General features: G+C 35.4%; 2 protein-coding genes and 3 pseudogenes across 4 annotated transcripts; 2 read left to right on the top strand and 3 right to left on the bottom strand.

Moving 5' to 3' along the window:
* The first annotated feature begins 5,435 nt into the window (after positions 1 to 5,435).
* On the top strand, positions 5,436 to 8,517 carry LOC103339749 (AT-hook motif nuclear-localized protein 1-like; annotated as a pseudogene). Its single transcript, XR_016122953.1, has 6 exons — positions 5,436 to 6,053; positions 6,805 to 6,872; positions 6,965 to 7,094; positions 7,453 to 7,614; positions 7,850 to 8,194; positions 8,290 to 8,517. The product of XR_016122953.1 is annotated as an AT-hook motif nuclear-localized protein 1-like (transcript).
* A 12-nt stretch (positions 8,518 to 8,529) lies between these two features.
* On the bottom strand, positions 8,530 to 10,113 carry LOC103339748 (uncharacterized; annotated as a pseudogene). The gene is made up of 6 exons (XR_016122954.1): positions 9,816 to 10,113; positions 9,617 to 9,698; positions 9,455 to 9,521; positions 9,148 to 9,335; positions 9,005 to 9,065; positions 8,530 to 8,904 (listed from the first exon to the last, which is right to left on the bottom strand). The product of XR_016122954.1 is annotated as an uncharacterized LOC103339748 (transcript).
* Positions 10,114 to 11,761: 1,648 nt separating this feature from the next.
* Positions 11,762 to 13,588, bottom strand: LOC103339858 (uncharacterized). The gene is made up of 6 exons (XM_008243212.3): positions 13,236 to 13,588; positions 13,050 to 13,131; positions 12,870 to 12,936; positions 12,440 to 12,628; positions 12,276 to 12,336; positions 11,762 to 12,196 (listed from the first exon to the last, which is right to left on the bottom strand). Exons 1-6 carry the CDS (start codon positions 13,459 to 13,461, stop codon positions 12,036 to 12,038), a joined length of 786 nt encoding a protein of 261 aa, XP_008241434.2. The 5' UTR covers positions 13,462 to 13,588; the 3' UTR covers positions 11,762 to 12,035.
* Positions 13,589 to 15,931: 2,343 nt separating this feature from the next.
* LOC148914679 (uncharacterized) lies at positions 15,932 to 17,102 on the bottom strand (annotated as a pseudogene).
* A 606-nt stretch (positions 17,103 to 17,708) lies between these two features.
* On the top strand, positions 17,709 to 18,480 carry LOC103339746 (plant/protein). Its single transcript, XM_008243091.2, has one exon. It carries the CDS (start codon positions 17,825 to 17,827, stop codon positions 18,290 to 18,292), a length of 468 nt encoding a protein of 155 aa, XP_008241313.1. The 5' UTR covers positions 17,709 to 17,824; the 3' UTR covers positions 18,293 to 18,480.
* Positions 18,481 to 21,365: the final 2,885 nt, after the last annotated feature.

Below are 21,365 nucleotides of genomic sequence, written 5' to 3' on the forward strand. Positions count from 1 at the left end.
CATATATTTTTAATTGAATTTGATCAATTGCAAGAGGCTTGTGGCTCAAGTGGTTCAATCATTTATCCTTACATCCGAAGTCTTAAGTTCAATTTCCCTTTTTTTTTTCAAATCACATTTATCAAAAAAAATTGAACTTGATCAATTCGGTCTTTATGTTTTATCACAATAAAAATCTTGATTTCTTTTACTTAACTTGACGTTAATTTACTTAAATATGTAAGTTTTCATGTGTATCACATAACCACATTAATCAAATTAGACGAACATGTCCAAAATGAGTAACATATTAAAACACAAAGACAAAATTGACAAAATTGAAATACATAAGGATAGAAAACGTATTTAACCCTTTGGTCAATAACACTCTAGAGTCACTATCTTTTTTTAACTTTTTTTAACTTTTTCTGTTTTTGGGGTTCAAACGGCAAGACAAGAGACTATCTTTTTGGTTAGGTTTGCAACGGCCCAAATGAGGCATAGCGAGTATCTTTCTACATGGCCTTATTTCCATTTGTCTGGGTTTTATTATAGGATGGGCTGGGTTTTCAGGCCACATTCTCATCAATTATTTTTCCATGATCCCCAGATCGAGTGTTACATACAATCACTTGTTCTGTGTTTTTTCAGGATAATTCTTCGAGATTTATTGCCTTTTCCTTTTTGGTATGTTCTGCATATTCTTTGATTATATATTGATAAGTAGGAAGTAATATCTCCAAAGTTTTCATAAGTAAAAAAAAAAAAAAAGAATAATCCAACAATATATTGATCTTGAATTCTCTGGTTACGTTTTTTAACATGTTACGTCATTAAACTGTTAATTTTAAACTATACACCGAAACAAAAGTTCTCTAAGTTATTATATGTTCACACTAAACAGGTTAACAATTTAATAAAAGGGTTTGTCTGGATTAATATAATAAAAGGGTGTGAATATGAACAGGAAAAGGAGAGTTTGGTTCTATCACTTTAATAATAACTTTGCAGCTTTATTTTCATGCTTAATTTATTTAATTTATTTTGTGAGATTATAGAAATGAAAATATTATGACTGGTCCCCCTCTTATCCATTTCTCAAGGCACCTCTTAAACTCATTTGATTTGGTTTGTCTCTGGAGAGTAAAATATAAAAAGACTGCCTTCATTTTGAAGAGATATGTTCTTTTTCTCTTTAATATATAATTAATTCTATTTGTTGGAACTCTTCAAGGGTTTAAATTTATATACATTTGATTTGAACAATTAAATCTTCTTCTTTTTTTTTTTTTTTAAAGATTCAAAGGCACTTATTGGAAATCCCAATTTGAATAATTAATTAATAAGAGCCCACTTTGAAGTTTTGAATTGTGACCGAAAGGAGAGAGATAAAAAAACAAAGAAATGGAAATGGTGGCCTTGAAAATCCTCAGCCTCACATGGTCATCACTAGGGAATCTGCCTTTTTGGATGCTTTTCTTCTTTCAAAATTTAATAATTTTGATATAACTTTTTTTTAGGTACATAGTAAATGTTCTTAACTATTTTAGCTACAAGTTCCTTGCGCAATGATTATGATTTTATTAACGAAAACTCACCTCTCATCGGGTCTTTGAAAAAATTGTGAGTATCGTATTTGTTTTGGGTAAATCATCAATCACCCTCTCACTCATTTACAACCTAATATAATGTTGCTAACTTTTGTGAAGAGTGATTTGTGTAAGCCCATTTTGGGATTCATTGCTCACTCAATAAGCCAAGGGTACCCAGATATTCTTATGCGTGGTAGCTTTTTCCAACTGCTTAGCTAATATAGGTGTGTTAGGTGAACGTGATTTCAAAGCTTTGAATGACCAATTGGTTGAAACGTTTCGAACAATTTGGGGATAAAGAACTTCCATGAACAGGGATCCAAAATGTAGATAACAAATTTCTACTAATGTCTACATCCACTGCAAGGAGAAGTAGAAATACCCCACCATTTTCTATTTTTATTTGACCTATGAAGAGGACTACTCCATAAAAAATAAAATAAAGTAAAATAAAACCCTTTTTCCATTTACACCAAGTAAGAAATATATTGCTTTACATGCACATCAAATTATAGGAAAATATATTATATAGCCGAAGTTTGAGAATTCTAAAAGTTTAGTTGACTTGGGATGTTTACACCCATATATTTTATTTTATTTTTAAAATTATATAAACTATTGTGTACAAACAAAAGTTATCATTGTGACAGTGGAGAAGAATGACTAAAGGCTCATTTGGGACTACTTCTCTATAAAGTATTTATGCTTATAGACGCTTCTAACAAAAGTGTTTTTATTATAAAAATATTGAATTTCCATTATAAAAAAATAATCCATTTAAGAAGCACATAGCAAGTGCTTTTCTAGAAATTGCTTTTATGACCCATAAGCGCTTCTAAATTTTTTTTGTCAAACGCTATCAAAAGCATTTTTAATTGTTTAAAAGTATTTTTGCCTTTCCAAAAACACTCCCAAACAGGCCTTAAAGCTCTAAGTGTTTTCACAATTTGACATAAAATAAAAAGTCAGTTATCACTAGGAACAGAAGGATACACAAGGGGATAATTTCTCACAATTATTCACGTTCAACTCCAAAATCCAGCAAACCAACTTTAACCGAAACTGAGTTACATTCTCCCTCTCTTCCTAATGGAGGCACATAGCATTCTTGTAACAGTGGACATTTGGGTACCATGATGATCTAATGGAAATATTATCATGAACTTACATGTAGAAAACCAACGTGAATGATAATTTCATCAAATCATAGTATCAACTAATTATTCTAATAACAAACCATGAAGTTATGTATCAATAAAAAAAGACGAAGAAAATGTGTGTAAACTATGTCTTTTTCTATTTCAATTGAGCAACCAGTGATTATGGGTGGGCACAATTCGATTTGGTTTGGTATAAGCTTCAAATTACAATTTAACAAATGTTAACATCAAAGATTGATTTGCTTCGATTTAGCCCTCAAATTAGTAACATAGCCGAATCAAACCAATTCATTTAGTGACTGGGTTGGTTATTTTATTTCTCTTATTATACAGTTAACCAAACAGTCCCCTTCTATTGAGGGATCCCTCAAATAATTTTATTTGAGGGACGCTCATTAGGGTACTACAATTTTTTTCCTAATGATCTAAACTATCTATTTTTTAGATTTTCATTCATAGATCATCCTTATAAAAAATTAGACAAATCGGAAACCGTTTCGACATCCAATTGTGTCTTATAAAATCAATTAACACGGTGTTTCAAGAAAGTACTAAAATTTTAATAACTCAATTGAGTGGTCAAATGATATCGAATTCAAGTGATTTTTTGTAGAGATGATCTTTGAATGAGTATCTACAAAATAGACAGTTTGGATTAGTGAAATACAATCCGGAGTGGGGCCTATAAGGGGTGTCCCTCAAATAAGCTTATTTGAGGGATCCCTTAATGGAAGCTCTCCAAATATTCTATATTGTCTTACATATATCCAATGAACTTCATAATGCAAGTTACAAATAATATCAATATGTTAATAAACAAAAAGAAAATTTCAAGTGTAAAAGAAAGAAAAAAAAATAAAAAATGAGACATGTGGTTTGGTTCAATTTAGGCGGTTTTTAAAATAGACCAAATCTAACCAAATTAAATTAATTGTGGATTGGTTTGGTTAAGTAAAAAGTTACACTTTTAAACGTAAAAACCGGAACAACCCGTCTGGCTGAATTTAATTTACCCGGCCGGTTAGATAGTTTTTTTTATTTTTTGGATTGAAGGCCGGTTTGATAGGTTGAAATGGTAGTTTTGCCTACTCGTACTAGATGGAGAGAGGATATAAATTTTTTTACGGTGGATGTTAAACATCAATGTCCATGTGTACGGACAGAAAAGTGAGAGAAAGTAGAGGAGTCAGTGGCGATGGCACAGACGGTCAGAGAAGTCTTTGTTCGCTTGTACTATTTTATATAGGCCATGGTTGGGTTGGTCCTCCGGACCGTCAACGGTCTTACGGAAAGAAACACTGTTTGCTTTTCAGAAGATAATATTTTTTTACTCTTGTTTATTTATCTCCTACTGTCTTTTTACATTATCTTTTGAAGCCTTTTTTTTATCAGGGCGCGCTGGGGTTTTTTTCATTGAAGTTATTGCCTTCTTTTTCTTTATTTTATAGAGTAAGGGAGGGAATGATCCAAAAAGAAAATAGAGCAAAGACCAAGAGGAAGGAATGATCCAAAAATAATAATAAATCCTTCAATTGTTTTAGGACTCGCTTGCAAGATAAATACTTTTAATCACTTGAGCTATAAAATTATCTTTTATAGTTTAGACTATCACTTGTATTTAAAAGCGAGAGAGAGAGGATTACGACTATTAAGTAATTTTTAGACATAAATGTTAGCATTCCCCCATAATCAATATGACACATGAAGCTTGCCATTTCATTGGAGGGGCCCACCACCACCATGGTAAATGCCATTTTACTACATGGGAGGAGGAGTTGCGTTTATCAAAAGTTTAGGCGCCCATTGGCATAACTTTTTGGAAATAATAAATCCAGAGAGAAAAACTAATTAGAGTTAGGAAACGTAAGCTTGGGATTTGAACTTTTCTTGTAAAAATAATAAAATAAATCATTTTTTTATTATTTTATGGCACGTTATAGCTTTAACAGCCCAGCGCTAAGTTTGACTGCATTTTTTTATCTCCCAACAACTTGTTTTTCAGAATTCCAAAACAAGTTATCATTTTCCCGGTCTTTCATACACCAAAAATAAAAGGCAGAAACCGTATTTTCGATTACCAAATTGCCCTTCAATTGCAATCGTGATATACCATCAATGTCCTCTATGCGGTCATGTGTGCTACCGGTATTACCCTTCCTTTTTCTTTTATAAGTTTTTTTTTTTCAAAGTGTGAAAGTTATTTTGTTAGTGGCTATATTTGAATACATTCAAAATGTAACTTGAAATGAAAGCAAGGCTTTTATCGTTTATCTTGGATCTTGCTTAAAAACAAATGATTTGCAAGATGTTTCTTGTACTTATTTTTTTTTTTTTTTCATTTAGTTTTGAAGCCAAACCAAAATGTTAAATTTGGAAAATTACAAATATGTGCATTTTTCGAAGGAAGTATTTAGTTTAAAATGGCAAGATATTTATACCTTATCAAATATCATGAATTTTTTGGTCAATATGTTTTCATATTCACCCCAAAATAATGAAATTACAAATTAAGAAAAAAAAAAAAAAAAAGTAGAGGAGAAATTTATATATTGCCCTAAAATGAGAGGGGTAAAAGGGTAATCTCAACTCTCAAAGAGGGGAACAGAGTCTTATGGTAATTTTGTCTCATGAGAGGACAGTGGAGTCCAGACAAGAAAATCTGAAAATAGCAGTTTCACAGTCCTTTTCTCCTCCATTAATGGAGGGAAGTTTATATAAACTCTCACATCACCAAAGTTAAAAAAGCCCTCTTACCACCTTCTACTTCTGGCGCCATTTGCAGTCTAAACACTTTTGTTCAAAACTTCTCCAACCCCCAACCACACAGAACCAAAACCTACAATTCCTTCTCAAAGCTCAGCCTCTGTTTTCTCCATGGAGGAAAAGGAGAGCACTTTTTCTGGGTCACCAGGCAACTCGGGGACCGAGTCACCGCCAGTGACTCAGATGGTGAATATGCCCATGGTCATGGATGTAAACATGAGCTCAGAGATCATCAACAACAATAGCAACAACCCTGTTTCAACAACAACAACAACAACAACAACAGAAATTGCAGAAATTGCAGCAGCAGCAGCTACTGTTGGAAGTGGTGATTTGTCCGGGAAGAAGAAGAGAGGGAGGCCTAGGAAATATGATGCAGATGGGAACTTGAGATTGGGGTATAACAGTAATATCAACAAGGGTGGTGGTGTGGCCCCACCACCACCACCTGGGTTTTATCTTTCTTCCCCTGCTTCTGAGTTTTCTTCTTCTTCGTCTTCCAAAAGAGGAAGAGGGAGGCCTCCTGGATCCGGCAACTGGCAGGTTCTTGCTTCTTTAGGTAAGTTATCAGAGGGAAGGAAGGACTGATAACAAAGTTTGAGATTTTGAGTGCTGGGTACTTCAATGTGTGTGTGTGTGTGTGTGTGTGTTTTGGTGTTTCTTGTTTTCTCTGTGTTTGAATTTTTTGCCAAGAAAATGCAGCAAAAAGGAAAGATCTTTTGATTTGGTTAAGATAATGTGGTTGGTACTTGGTTTGGTTGCTTGTCTTTTGTGTTTTCCCCAGTTTTTGATGTGTAGAGCTCACTTACCCACCTAAAAGAAGAAAAAATAAACTTTATTTTTCCCTTAAAATAGGTAAATTGAAAGGGTAGCCATAATGACCACAACTCTCATTCTTTTTTCTTTTTCCTTCTTGTTTTTCTTCCATTTTTCCCATCAACCAAACAGGTTCTTTGTGGTTGAATACCTCATTTGGGTACTAGGAAAATCAGTCTCACTTATGGCTAGTAAAAGATCTGAATTTTCCGCTTGAGAATAAAACAAACAATAAAGCTTTGTGGGGCTATTGGGATTTTTCCCTCCTTTTCAATGGGGACAATTTATTGAGGTTCATAGCAGAAGAAAACAAAAAGTGGGGACAGATTTGGTAAAGTTGCATGTATAGATTTTGGTCTATAATTCCAAATTTTATGGTGTGAGCAACATTAACATAGTAATTTGTTGAGTTTTCCCACTTAAAAAGAGATAAACAAGCTTTACAATTATTTTAAATTGGGCAATTTCTAATCTTTGCAATCTGATTTTGGCAGGTGAGTTGTTTGCAAACACAGCTGGTGGGGACTTCACACCGCATGTGGTTACTGTTAGCACTGGGGAGGTAATGTATGAGGATCTTTCAACAGATCCTGAATGTGCTTTTGGGTTGCATTGCATGAGATGACAAAGGGTCCAAAAAATTTTGACATGCAGGATGTTGCAGGCAAAATTCTTTCGTTTTCTCAGAAGGGTCCTCGAGGTTTGTGTTCTCTCTGCCAATGGAGCTGTCTCTAACGTCACCATTCGCCAACCAGGTTCTTCTGGCGGCATTCTGACATATGAGGTATGTTTTCGGATTTTCTTTTGCTCTTCCTGTCAACATCATTTGGCCTTTTTCCCTTTTCTTTTTGGTTGCAATTGCTTACAAGTAAATCTGCCATAGAATATGTTTTTTTCTAAAATAAAAAAATGGATTGGATTGGATTGGTTTCCTCACGGTGCTTAAGAAAGTCAATCTAAAATACTACAATGAGTCAAAGAATTTCTGGATTGTTGATCTGGTTGCTCAGTCTGTAACTAACAACAATGTTACTGCTTTCTGCTATTTGGTGCTGCCTTTCTACAGCTGATATGCTAATTTTGTATGTCACTATTGGTTAGATTTATTTAGCACTCTTCTTAAATATAAAACTTTGTTGCAGGGTCGCTTTGAGTTATTGTCTTTATCTGGATCATTTACAGTCACTGAGATTGGTGGTGTAAGAAATAGGACTGGTGGCCTGAGCGTCTCATTGGCTGGGCCTGATGGTCGCGTTATAGGTGGTGGTATTGCTGGTTTGCTAACAGCTGCAAGCCCTATCCAAGTAAGGCCTTTTTTCCACATTTCCGTTTGAATTGCCTGGGAAAAACCCATGTCTGTTGATCCCCTCTTTTGTTGAACAACCGAACAGGCACAATCAACATTTGCTTGTGTTATAGTTCACCACAAGGAATAAGCAGTTTAACTAAGCCAGTTCGTTTGTCTCAAAACAATTGAAATGAAAATCAAATCCGTTTTATTAACTCATTGACAGAATTGTGTTCTGATTAATATGTCAGATTGTGGTTGGGAGCTTCACGCCAAATGGATACAAGGCACATAAAAGGAAGCATTATCGTGAGAACAATGTAGCTTCACCAATCTCAGGTTCTCTAGATACAGTCACAGTAGCAACACCCATTTCGCAAGCGCAACCCGAAAGTGAGAGCAGATTGACCGCGATATCCCCTTTACCAGCACAAAGTCATGGGGAAGCAGATAAAATCATGATCCAAATGCAGACCTCCAATGCCATATCCACCAGTGCTGTTTGGAATGGAACAGAGCTCAAGTCAGAACATAGGCCATCACCGGACATTAATGTATCCGTTCCTGGTGTATCAGTAACTGGGGAATAGAATAAGGTATGATCCAATCATCCCTTCCATAAAAAATGAGTGTCTTGTATAAGACAAAAGGCTAAACGTTTTTACCTGAATCTCATATCTTATGCCTGCAGCTTGATGAATGCTTAACTGCAGATGTACTTAGAGTAAGACAGGATGCAGCATCAGACTAATCATTTTTTAGTATTGCCGTTGTAACATTATGATTCAGTGACAGAATTGGACAATTTCAGCATTAGATTGTAACAAAGTAGTGACATATGCAGCATCAATTTTAGCTTGATATGGTTCTTAAACAATTATCGATTGAATATTTCTCAGTAAATTTTAGTTATTTGACATGGATTCTGTGCTTAAAACAAACTTGCATGCATGCATTAAAATCAAAGCAGAGCTACATTAATAGAACGTTCGAAAGCACAAGACATACTGCGGCTAAACAAGGCCAAAATTTAGTTCAAACTTCAAAATCAACAACTGAAATAATTAAACAACATAACCCTGATAACAATTTCATTTAAATCACTCCAGCTTCATCACAGTGGAAGTTTTCTTTTTGGCAGCTGCTCAATCCTTCTGAAAACGACTTATAATCTTGGAATAGTGACCCCAATCAGAATGGGCAGTAGTTATTGCAGGCTGGCCAAATGGATGCTCTTTAACATAAGAAGGAACATCATCTGCATCTGCCAGTCCATCCAAATAAAGCCTCAACTCACCCTTGGGACCTAATGACACAATTAGAAAAGTAAACCCCTTGAGTGAATGAGAAATTAGATTACATTAAATCTAGAGACCAAGTAATGACCATAATTAAATTCAGCTCACCTAAAGCCATGTCGTTAACTTGGTCAACCTTGTATTCAGCAGGACAGATAGCTGTGTGAGGCTGCAGAGGAAACAAATCCAAAAATTAAACACAGAAAAGTCTGAGATTTTTACAAGAAAATGCAGTAAGCATAATAAATTACAGGGTTTAGGAGGGCCTTGTAAGGCTGGTTATCCATCAACAGTGTGTTTGATGAAGAATATTTCCCAGTAGATGAAGATCTGGTTTTGGAGCACTTGCTTCCCATACTTTCTTCAACTCCTTCAGAAAGAGAGGCTTGTCTCTCTTCTCCAAGGTCTTGAACCCAGAATCAGTGCATTTAACCTGATCCTAAAGAAAGAAAGTAAAAACATAACAAAAAATGTTTGAAACTTCCAGAAAATAACCTATATCAATGTCTAGAAATCGGACAGAAGCATTCGAAGGTTAAGAGTACAGTATTTACTTACCCAAGCAAATACCAGTTTACTCCTCAGTCCCTTCATCACACAATCCAAGGCATTGTCCAAATACCATCTGTTAATCAAATAAAAGACCAGAAACATTAGGGCATCAAGTAAGGAAACAAATCTAGCTAAGCAAATTTGGGTGTAGACTGTAGAGTTGCATACTCCTTTGCAGAAGACCATATTCCAACATCAAATCTTCCTAAACAGAATTTCATAAAATCTTCACAGTGTGGCCTTTTGTAAACTGTGCAAGAGAAGAGAAGAGCAACCGAAAAAAAAAGAAGAAAAAAGAATAGATTTTCAGTGAGGAACAAAATTTTAATTTGCTAACATGTTAGAAGAAAAACAAATTATGTGATACCACGAAAGCTTCCATATGATGCATCAACATAGCGAACGCTTGGTATATTGGCTCTTTCGTAGCGGTGTACCCTATGACAAAGCAACCCTCCAAGGCTAAGAACAAGAAGCTTCTTTCTTGGACCAAGGTTCAGTTTCTCCAAAGGGAGGCCACATTCTTTGGCTTCACTACTATTGTTACCAGAACATTCAACTTTGCCCTTCAACTTTTCTGACATCTTTGGCATGCATGCACCATGGAAAGACAAAAATACATATATATATCAGGATCGGACGACATACAAAAAACTTAAATTTTGACACATTTCCTTAGTAAATGCTTGAAAGAAAGCATAAATTTCTTTAGTAAATGCTTAACCTTTAGATCTATTATCATCTAACGGTTGAAATGCTTTTAGAGAAAGCACCGTGGAAAGACAAAACTATGTATATAGGGTCAGGATCGGGTTAAAAAAGAAGATAAATTTTGACGCACTTCTTATCCTTTAGATTTATTATCATCTGAAATGCTTTTAGTACTAAAGAAAGCAACTTCTTTTATTATTTTATTAATAGCACCCACAGCAGTAGTTGATTATTTATGAGAGCTAAAAATATCAGTATTGCTCATAACTATTGAATGGGTGGCTTTCCAAGTTTCATGCTTATGGGGTTGTGAATCATATTTATTGAGCTCGACAACGACATTATCCTAACCCTTAATCCATGGCTTTAATCACAAACTTATCTTAAACACTCTCTGAGTTTTTCAAGGGAAAAAATTCTTAGTTGTCGCCCCCTTTTGGGGTTGTCGGCCTTCTTTCCTACATCCTCTTCTCTCATTTCATCCCTTATTTTCTCCTTTCCTCCTTTTTTCCTCAAGATTGTTAGTTTATTTTGTGATGTGGAACCAGTCGCCGTAAAACGATGTTGTCGCCTGGATATAGTCACCATATTTTGGCCCACGTACACAAGGAGTTGGCTCCCTTCGACATAGTTTGGAGCTCTTAAGAGGGGAAGATGTTTGGTTGCATTAGGTTCGGGTTTAGCCAGTGTGGGACTATGAGTTTAGCCGGTATGCCGCTATGATTTTCTTTGGATTGCCTTAAAGATGTGCAGCAGTGGTCTTGTTTCTTTGTTTTGTTTTAGACTAATAATTTTTAGAAACTCTTTAGGAGTTTGCTGTGATTTGTTTTCTATTTAAGATATTTATGTCTTTTTAGCTTTTGGCTTTCGATACGGATTGCACAATAGATTTGTATTGTAGGTCTGAGTACATGTGCTTCTGGTTGCTAGATTGGGGATTTAGTCATTGTTTTGGTTGCACGTGATTGTCTCCAGATAAATTCAACAAGTTGTTGTGTTTGATCACTGGAGAAGATTTACCCATATTCGGCACATAATTACTTTCTACTTTTGTTTGTTCATCAATAATATACTATCCCTTATTTTAAAAAATCACAAACTTATCTAATTGTCAATTCACTAGCAGTAGCAAAGCAAACTAAACACTTTAAATTGTACTTTATTTACCTATGTGACGATTTGAAGAGTGAAATTTGTTACTTAATGTATGTATCATATGGCCCGTTTGGTTCGCAGATTGAACTTCTCATGAGATGGGAATGGAGAATATTCATTCCCATGTTTGGAAACATTGAGAAATGAGGATCATGAAATGTCATTTTATCTCATTCCCATGTTTGGTTAGTACCCTGTTGTTACAATTTTAAGATATGTTAGTTCCTACCTTCTCAATTTTTACAATAACATACATCGGACTTTTAAATTTGTTACAATGTGGTTCCGCTATTAAGGTTTCTGTTAGATCTCTCTGATAGTTGCTTATGTGGCATTGTGGGTCCCACATTTGTTAATTTTTGTTAATTTTAAATTGATTAAAATATGAATAAAATATGTATATAAAAAATTAAAAAAATAGATTTTCAGTGAGGAACAAAATTCTAATTTGCTAACAAGTTAGAAGAAAAACAAATTGTTTGATACCATGAAAGCTTCCATATGATGCATCAACATAGCGAAAGCTTGGTATATTGGCTCTTTCTCTTTCGTAGCGGTATAATGATATGCAAATGCGAAAGAGACACTGCTGCTGCTAAAAAGGCCAAGATTTTAGTTAAAAGCACAACATATCCAACAAATCCCTGGACAACAAAAGCACTTAAACCACTTCAGCTTCATAACAACGGAGTTTTTTTTCCTTCTTTTTTTCTGCAACAACTCAATCCTTCTGAAAATGACTGATAATATTTGAATAGAAATCCCAATCAGCATGAGCACTAGTTATTGCAGGCTGGCCAATTGGATGCTCTTCAACATAAGAAGTAACATCATCTGCATCTGCCAGTCCTTCCAAGTAAAGCCTCAACTCACCCTTAGGGCCTAATGACACAATTAAAAGGTAATCCCAGTGATTAAATGAGAAAAGCAATTTTTCTCAAGACAATTAAATTCTACAAACCTAAAGCCATGTCATCAACTTGGTCAACTTTGTATTCAGCAGGACAAATGGATGTGTGAGGCTGCAGAGAAAACAAATCCAAGAATTAAACATAAAACAATCTGATGAGATGAGATGAGATGAGATGTTCATCAGAAAACAGCACTAAGAATAACATAAATTACAGGGTTTAGCAGAGCCTTGTAAGGAGTTGTTATTAATAGTGTGTTCGTTGAAGAATATTGCACAATCCAAGATGGAAGGGTGGCTTTGGAACCCTTGTTTTCCCATATTTTCTTCAACTCCTTCAGTAAGATAGGCTTGTCTCTCTTCTCCAAGGCCTTGAACCCAGAATCAGTACATTCAGCTTGATCCTTACCCCACACCAAAAAAAAAAAAAAAGAAGTCAGAACATCACACATAAAAATCTCAGAAACCCGCAAAGGACGTACTAGTGTAGTGTGTGTGAGTTTATTATATTATCATAGCTCTCAATAGAAAAGAACCTCAAAAAAAAAAAAAAAAAAACACCTCAAAACTTTGAACAAATTACCAATATATTATTCTGGAAATGAATAAAAGCATTAAAAGAACAAGAGCATGATATGTACTCACCCAAGCAAATACCACTTTTCTCCTCAATCCCTTCATTACACAATCCAAGGCGCTGTCCATGTACCACCTGTCACAAAAACACCAGAAACAAATAAACCACTCCAATTTGGGAAATTAAAGCATGATGCAAAACGATTCATTTTAAATCGAAATGGGAAAAGTGGGGTAAGAGTTACACACTCCCTTGCAGAAGACCATATTCCTACTTCAAATCTTTCCAAGCAAAATTTCATAAAATCTTCACAGTAAGGCCTCTTGTACACTGTGAAAAAGATAGAGAAAAATGAAGAGGTCTTCATGAGCAAAAGTTGAACTTCCTACAAACTTAAAAAATAAGAAGAAAAATATGTACAAGAATTTTAATACCGTAAAAGTTTCCATATGCAGCATCTGGACAGCGGAATTTTGGTATGCTGGATTTTTCACAGCGGTATACCCTATGACAGAGCAATCCTCCTACACCAAGAATAAGAAGCTTCTTCCTCGGACCAAGGTTCAGTTTCTCCAAAGGGAGGCCACAGTCTTTGGCTTCACTACTATTGTTACCAGAACATTCAACTTTGCTCTTCAACTTTTCTGACATCTTTGGCATGCATGCACCATAGAAAGACAAAAATATGTATATATCTGGATCGGAGGACACACAAACAACATAAATTTCGACACACTTCCTTAAAGATTAAGGAAATACTTGAAAGAAAGAATAAATTTATTTATCATCTAACGGTTGAAATGCTTTTAGAAAAAACAATTTTATTTATTTAATTTTTTTTTTTATACAAGCGATATTCAAACATAGCACGGGGACATGTCTTTTGCTTTCTCCCCCACCGCAGTAGTTGATATACATTAGATGAGATTTATGAGAGCCTTTATTAGTTGTTGACCACTTTTTAAGTCTTTTTCATAACTATTGAACAGGTGGCATTCCAAGCTTCATGATTAGGAGTATTTTTGCTCACAACATTAACCAAAGGTGTGTATTCACCACCACCCTTAAAGGGTGACACTTGTCCCATAATTAACCTTAGTTAACTTTATGTGAGAATAAATTGAAAAAATCGAAAAGCCCCACATCACAACACACTCCCCCTTTTTCCTTCTTTCCCTATTCCTTTTATTTTTATTCTCTCTCTCTTTCTCTCTCCATTAAAGTCACTCTGCTCACAAATCTTAAGAAATCCAGCTAAGTTGATGGTGCCTGCCTCATCCATCTCAAAATCTCTTCTTCTATAGCGCACTAGTACTAGTAACCAACTAGCCACACCAATCAAAAATCAAAGAGGCAAGCTTTGAGCTTTGAAATTGGAAGTAAGCCTAAGAGCAAGCAATTCCTTATTTTCTTTTGTTAGATTTTGATTGATTCATAATTTGGTGGTATATTGGATTTGGAATATGTTTACACCGTATCTAATTGGCCAATAAGAAGATCACAGGTGGAAAATAAGGGCCCATGGAAAGAACCGACGAGATAGTCGACTAACTGTGCCCCATAGGTACCATCAGTAGGAAGAGTATTCGGCACCCCCGATTGCCAAACGCAATGCAAGAGACCCATTTATCTATTATTTCATGCTAGAACACGTGGAGCCACCACATACAATATCCATAGTCGCACATCGAAATTTCACATAAGATGCACACATCCCAAGATCTATAAAAGTGGGCACAAGTCCCAAAAAGGAGGTAACTGTGACATTCTGCAAATCTGCCATTACTCTGTCCAGATTATTACTCACTCCATACTTATTCTAAATTAAGCATCAGAGAGCCTTTGGCTAGTAACACACCGATGCCAAAGGGCTTACTGAGCATTTTCTTTGTCTTGCAGATAGATCACTTTACTGAAGCTTAGAAGAGGTCGAAAGCGATAACATCACTAAGTTGGGCTCAGAAGTGCTGAATCATTTTTGAGCATCAACATAAAATTTTGGTTTTGGTTTTGAGTATAGGGGCAGCCAAATCATATGGAGGAAGATGACATGGATTCAATGTTTGAAGGGATGATGTTGTTTAGCCCTAACAATACCAATAATGACAATAATTCCAAATTGGATTTAGAGACACACAATGACACTGCCCTCTCAAGAAAAGTGGTGGTTGTTTTTAAGGGGAAAAAAATGGTGGTTGTTTACTGTACATTGAGGGAGAGATAGAAGGGTCAGGGAAAACGAGGAGGAAATAAAAAAAATAAAAGAAATAAGAAATAAAAGGAAGAGGGAAAGGAGGAAAATGGCGGAGTGTGCTATGATGTTGGCCCTTTTTCAATTTTTTTTATTTATTCACAAAGTTAACCAAGATTAACTATGAGATAAGTGTCATTCTTTAAGGATAGTAGTGATCATATATACCTTTGATTAATGTGGTGAGTAAAAATACTCCACAATGATTATGGAGTTATGAATCGATATATTTATTGAGCTCGACAACTACTTTATATCTCCTAAAGGTAAAAGTATTTACTTTAACCCCTCAAACTTCCATGGCTTTAATCACAAACTTATCTGATTATCAAAAAAGTAAATATTGGAAATAACTATTACTTCAATTGCAGGTTTGTACTACAAAAACACAACACCCAATATTTTTATAAAAATAAATGGTTTGAAGAGCCCAAATTCACTGGCCTAATCTGAAAAATGGAAGATATAATAAGTGAGTTTGAAAATACTGATAAAGAGAGTTTTGCATATATGGCTTACCAACTTAAGCATTACAAAGTACCCGAAGGTTGTGTTTGATTCATGGAAATGAAGGCTTCGGGATGGAAAATCAATTGCTTTCACATGGTTGGTAAATTCAGGCATGAAAAATAGTTGCTTAACGCAAAGGAAAATAAAGGGGGAAATATAACCCTACTCCCCCCTTGAGTTTTACTTTCCTTTTTTCATGGGAAAGTTTGGTAAAACGGGCCAATATTAAATGCACATTTTTCATGACCATTTTGTCCGCTTAAGTTTGGTAAAAAGGGGCATCAAATACATTTTTTGTTGGAGGAGGCCTAACACAGGTGAAAAGCCAAAAATTAAAAAGCAGCTTTTAGATCAAGTAACTAATAGAAATTAACTTTTACATGCACCATATTTCTCTCCGACATTACCTAATGCCTTGTCATCATTATATGACTCCAAAAATATTCCTGTGTAAGGCTGTTCACATGAATCAAAGAAAAACATTAAAAGATTATTGAAAGATAAAAAAAAACCACAATAAAAAAGAGAAGAGGCAGAGTTGTGATGAAATTACAGGATTGAGAAGGCCCTTGTAAGGTTGATCATCAATAAACAGTGTGTCTGATTCAGAATACTTCCCATCAAAATGCTTCCACAAATTTCCCAGTTCTTTGAAAAACAGAGGCTTCCTTTTATTCTCCAGCGACTTGAACCCAGAATCAGTGCATTCATATCGATCCTATTGAGGAAAAAAAAAAAAAAAGTAAAATTGTGCTGTCTATATGGCTCTCACTGATGTAAATATTTTGCTCGAACTGTTTCAACTTACCCAGACAAACAACAGGTTCTTTCTCAGCCTACCCATGAAACAACCCAAGACACCATCAACATTTTTTCCTGGCAATCATTCAGAAGAAGAAGAAAAACATTATCAAAATGTAAAAAAAATTAAAAAAATCAACTTTTTGAAGATGTTAAGTATATTCAAACAAACACAGACTCTTGGGCAGAGCTCCAAATTCCAACTTCAAATCAAATCTTTCGAGGCAGAACTGCATGAACTCTTCAACAAAAGGTCTTTTAAAGACTGCACCAACAATGAAGAAGAGAGTGAAAGCCCACAGTCGCTTTCATCACTGTCACATGAAGCACTATTTTCATCATCATCATCATAATCACTGTCATGTCAAACAAGCTTGTTTCTGAGGTTCTTTTCAGCCATAATTCAAACTATTCAGTGCTCTAAAACTTGTGCTGAGTAAACACATCGCCAATTTATAGTAGAGCAAGAAAGGCAGCTAGACTCTCATCAACTTCTGTGTTCCAACTTCCAAGGTTCATTTTATTGGAAACTGAAAAGAACACCCTTCAAATTCTTTACTAGGTTCTTTGCTAGTTTTCTGCCTGGGACACAGTTAACGTCGTTTTTTTTTTTTTGGTCAAGCAGTTAACGTCGTTTTGTAATACAATACAAGGGGTCAAAGATATTCAAAGAAATGTTAATGGTGTCGCTGGGGACTTGCAACTCTTGCATACAGTTCTCATTACAATAACTCTTCATTTATCATCAAAGCAAATAACTGGACCAGCACAAGAGAGGGATGATGAGAAATGCTCTCTTGTTCTCATGTAACATAGAGAATATTTCCGTTGTCATTGTGAATATGGATCGTTGATATCTTGATTTTTGCTAGAATATTTGTGGTTCAAATTCAATAGGACATAGTTAAGTTCGGCACAAATGGTTTGTAGCTCAAATCAAATAATGAAGAACAATTATAAGTTTTGCAAAACAAAAAAAACATCACTTGGAATGATGATATGACACGAACAAGCGAAATCTTGGCAACACTCTTCTTTTACGTATACATTCAATTCAACTAGGTCTTCTGGCTATTTGGGTATCCACTTTATTGATTTGGGTCAAAGATTTATTAGAAATAGGCCCAAGTTGCAGTCTTTTGAATAATTTGGGCTTGTACAAATTGCATGAAGAACCATCCATCACACACAGAAGTCCAGAATTTTACCTTTAATAATAATATCCATGCAGAACCTTCTCAGATTTACCAGAACAAAACGTGGGAATCTGCCATATCACCACACGGCAGAAGCTCCTAGAGACACCTTTTCCAAACGCCCAATACCTTTCCAGTACCTTCTAGTACTCTCTCTCTCTCTCTCTCTCTCTCTCTGTGCCTATCTCATATCTTATATATCAAACACAGACAGGTGGGTCTCCTCCATTGCAAACGACGAACACGTAGAGTGCAAAAAACACAAATGAAGCCCATCGACGCCAAGAAAGACACGGTGACGATCCGAGCGGTGAGCCACGACGAGGAGGGTCAAAAGAGAGCGGAGAAGACGGAGCTCCACACCCACAACGTCGACACAATCAAGTACATCGAGAAGAAGCTCGTCGACAAAGGCGTGCAGCGCCTCGAGCGCCACCCGAGAGACGGGACTGGGATCGGGCAGCCGCCCCCGAAGTCCGGCCACGGCGGCAAGTACACGTGGGAGGGGCCTGATGACGTGGCGGAGAATGAGATGGACCCGGTCCCACCGGCTATTGATGAGGGGGACCCGAACTACGTGGACGAGGTGGCGGAGGAGAGGATTGTGAAGGGGGAGGATGCTGACGTTGCGGGGTTGGTGGTGGGGAAGGTTGAGGTGGCTAAGGCTGCTGAGAACAGGGAGGGGGTTGCTAGGGTTGAGGTTGTTCCTCCTCACAACCACCTCGAAACTTAGTTGATTTCTAACTCCCACCAGAAGAAGTGATGTGGTTTTGTTGACCAAAAAAGAAAAATCATGTATGCTGTGTTTAAATTTGGTCTCTAAATTTATGTAACTTTGATTTTGTGCATCTTTTTTGTACTTATGTTTCGATATAAGTTTGTAAACCACTTCCTAAAAAACTTGCACTTCTTGTTGCCTAATGCATGTTACATTACTTAGTGCCCCACTTTAGGTAGTTAAGCCGCCGGAATCCGCCTAAATCGAAGCAAATTACTCGGAAAACCGCCATAAGTTTCACCCAATTGCTTATTTTAGTTTTATTTAATCTTTGTACTTGGGCATTTTATTAGTAATCATCATGTATTATTATGTAATGTTTTATCCTCCCACATGTTTGCTTTTGTTAGTTATCACCATGTATAATGATGTTTTATCCCAAACTTTCGCTTAGGAGAAATGATGGAACTAAACTGCTCACTACATGTGGTAATTTAGTTCCGTTATAAAACTAATTTCAGGATTTAAACTTAACTAATTCCAACCCTAAAGATTTTCAATTTGGGGCTTTTGAATATTTTCTGGGTTTTTGAGCTTTATATTTAAAACTAGCAATGGTACCCCGCGTGATACTATAGGTTTTAAAACTGTATGAAATGCTAAAAAAACCTTTAGATTTAAAACTAGTAATGGTATCCTGCACGATGCTATGGATTTTAAAACTGTGTGAAATGCTTACAAATTCAAGTTGCCGATTGATCATTGGGTGTGTTTGTTCAAACTTCAGAATTCAGTTGGGTTGTGTCCTTATTTGAAAGGGCGTGATGGGCTCTAAACACTTGTTTTGGACATTTCAAATCCAAGTTGCCGATTGACCATTGGGTGTGTTTGTTCAAACTTCAGAATTCAGTTGGGTTGGGTCCTTTTTTGAAAGAGCGTGATGGGCTCTAAACACTTGTTTTGGGACCCAGAATAAAACAACCTTGATAAATAGGCTAATAACCATTATTATGGAGGTTTTAAAAGTCACTCCCAAGAAATCTCTTAAATTTCATTTAAAATGAGTATATGAAGAAGCACGGGATGAGATGTGCATCCCAAAATCACTTCCAAATATTGTAGAAATGTCGATGGTTATCTTTTTTATGAAGAATTCTGGTCCCATTTCTGTTTTTTTCGACAGGCCAGTTTGTGCTTTCCAAGTCCTTTCAGTTCCTGCCTTGTTTCTAACCATTGTGATAAAGAATACATGAAGCTACGTTTGATCAGTAACATAATTATAATCCAAGTCCACCAACAATCACATGAAACGAACTAAACTGTCACACCATGACGGCTATCTAACTTATGTTTTGAACGTTTCGCGGTCCCCCCTACGACATGAGATCAATTATGTGTGAACCTAAATTGAACTAATTGGTTCAAACTTAATTACCTATCCAAATGGTGACCCTCACATCACAAACGTGCACGTCTCATAATTCTAATATTATTAAGAACAGGTTGGTGAAGCATTACAACTTGTTGAACATTAAATTTTAATTAAAGAATAATGTCACATTATAGTCTTTTCATACAAATGTTTTATTCCCTAATTCTGTTTGGTAACGGAATATGATCGTTGATCATATTATATAAGTATTCCTTAATTACGAAACTTGTTATTAGCGGCTTGTTAATTAATAGCCAAAAACCTGCCAAAACACTCTCCAACCTACCCAATCTGTTTTTTACATATATATAAGATTCGCATGGATACGTCATTTCTTGTTTATGTGTAATTCTCTTTATATCAAATCAATATTTTATTGTGTTTGGTCACTGAAATATTGTACCTATATTCGGCATTATGGCTATTTTGTATTTTGTTATGTTTGATCAATAATTACTAATGTTTTTCTTATTAATTATAAATAATAAAAAATTTGTATGAATTCATAGAAAATTAAACCTCCAAATGTGTTTTAAAAAGATTTTAAAATTGTGGAAGTAGTGCGAGATTTTCTTGACTGCGAGTCATGGATTAACACATGTTTAGAGATGCTGTGGATCTGTCACCAAAATGGTACAATCATTTGAACTTATTATTGAAGATTAAGAAAACCATCAAGATGAAATTTATTTTCCAACACAGACAGAACACAAAATGGATGACAGCGCAGGGCTTGAGTTGAAGAGATGATTTGATGGCTGGTTGCTGAAAACGAATCATGCCTTTGGTTAAAAGGATAATTCTCTATGCCTCTTATCGTGCTGGAGAAAAAGGAAGTTCTAACGTTTCCAATGGTAACCATTGTCGGTTCCATGTGTTCTATGTTTGTAAGATTACCGACGCATGACCATAGCATACTTGTTTGTATTTTATAAATGTACTTACAGTTATGTTTTACAAGTATTAACTGCGTGTTTGAATTGGATGCATTAGCGCAAATGAGTAATTTTCTATTGTTAGTCGATGGTATGAAATTATGATATGGTCCGTTTGTCAACGTAACACGTTATAATGTTCAAGTAATATACTCATTGCTAGACAATTTATCATGTTATATTATCGGATTATAAATTTGAATCATTAGTTGAGTGAATTCGTATTAAGATGCATGATGTAAGTTAACAAACAAAATCACCTATATCTGTATACTTGGATACGCCCATCCGTCTCATAATATTATGGCGGAAATGATTAGCAGCATCAGCAATTGGAATCTCAGCTGGCTTAGAAATGATAATTAAAATGATTAGCCATAAAGCATGTAAAAAGGTAATTAAAAGGATCCAAAGAGCAGATCTCAAAATCAACTCAAAAAAAGATATGCACTAATTTAATCTTTCAGCCACTCGTGTTCTGGCCTTAGCTACTTTGAAGACACTTTTCTTATTCTAATGCTTAAAACTTTGGGGCCAAAACAAACCACCAAAAGAGCTACAATTAATCATTTTAAAAATCAATAATGGAGACGAAAAATGAAACTTTTTTATTTATTTATCAGAATAAATTAGAAAATAAAAAGTGGGTAGTTTTGGATTTTTCATTCTAAATAAACTCTGTAAGGATTTTTGTATATTATATCATCTTAAAATGAGTTTA

This window comes from Prunus mume, linkage group LG8 (genome assembly GCF_029339155.1).
Source record: "Prunus mume cultivar Tortuosa linkage group LG8, ASM2933915v1, whole genome shotgun sequence".
NCBI classification, from domain to species: domain Eukaryota; kingdom Viridiplantae; phylum Streptophyta; class Magnoliopsida; order Rosales; family Rosaceae; genus Prunus; species Prunus mume.

Bases quoted from the DNA above. Each gene is read 5' to 3' on its own strand.
- LOC103339858 (XM_008243212.3), bottom strand. From the start codon at position 13,461: ATGCCAAAGATGTCAGAAAAGTTGAAGAGCAAAGTTGAATGTTCTGGT. The intron at 12,937-13,049 runs GTGTGTAACTCT...TTTTTGTGACAG, and splicing joins ATATGGTCTTCTGCAAGGGA to GTGGTACATGGACAGCGCCT. The intron at 12,197-12,275 runs GTTTGTAGAATT...TTGTGTCATTAG, and splicing joins AGTTGATGACATGGCTTTAG to GCCCTAAGGGTGAGTTGAGG.
- LOC103339746 (XM_008243091.2), top strand. From the start codon at position 17,825: ATGAAGCCCATCGACGCCAAGAAAGACACGGTGACGATCCGAGCGGTG.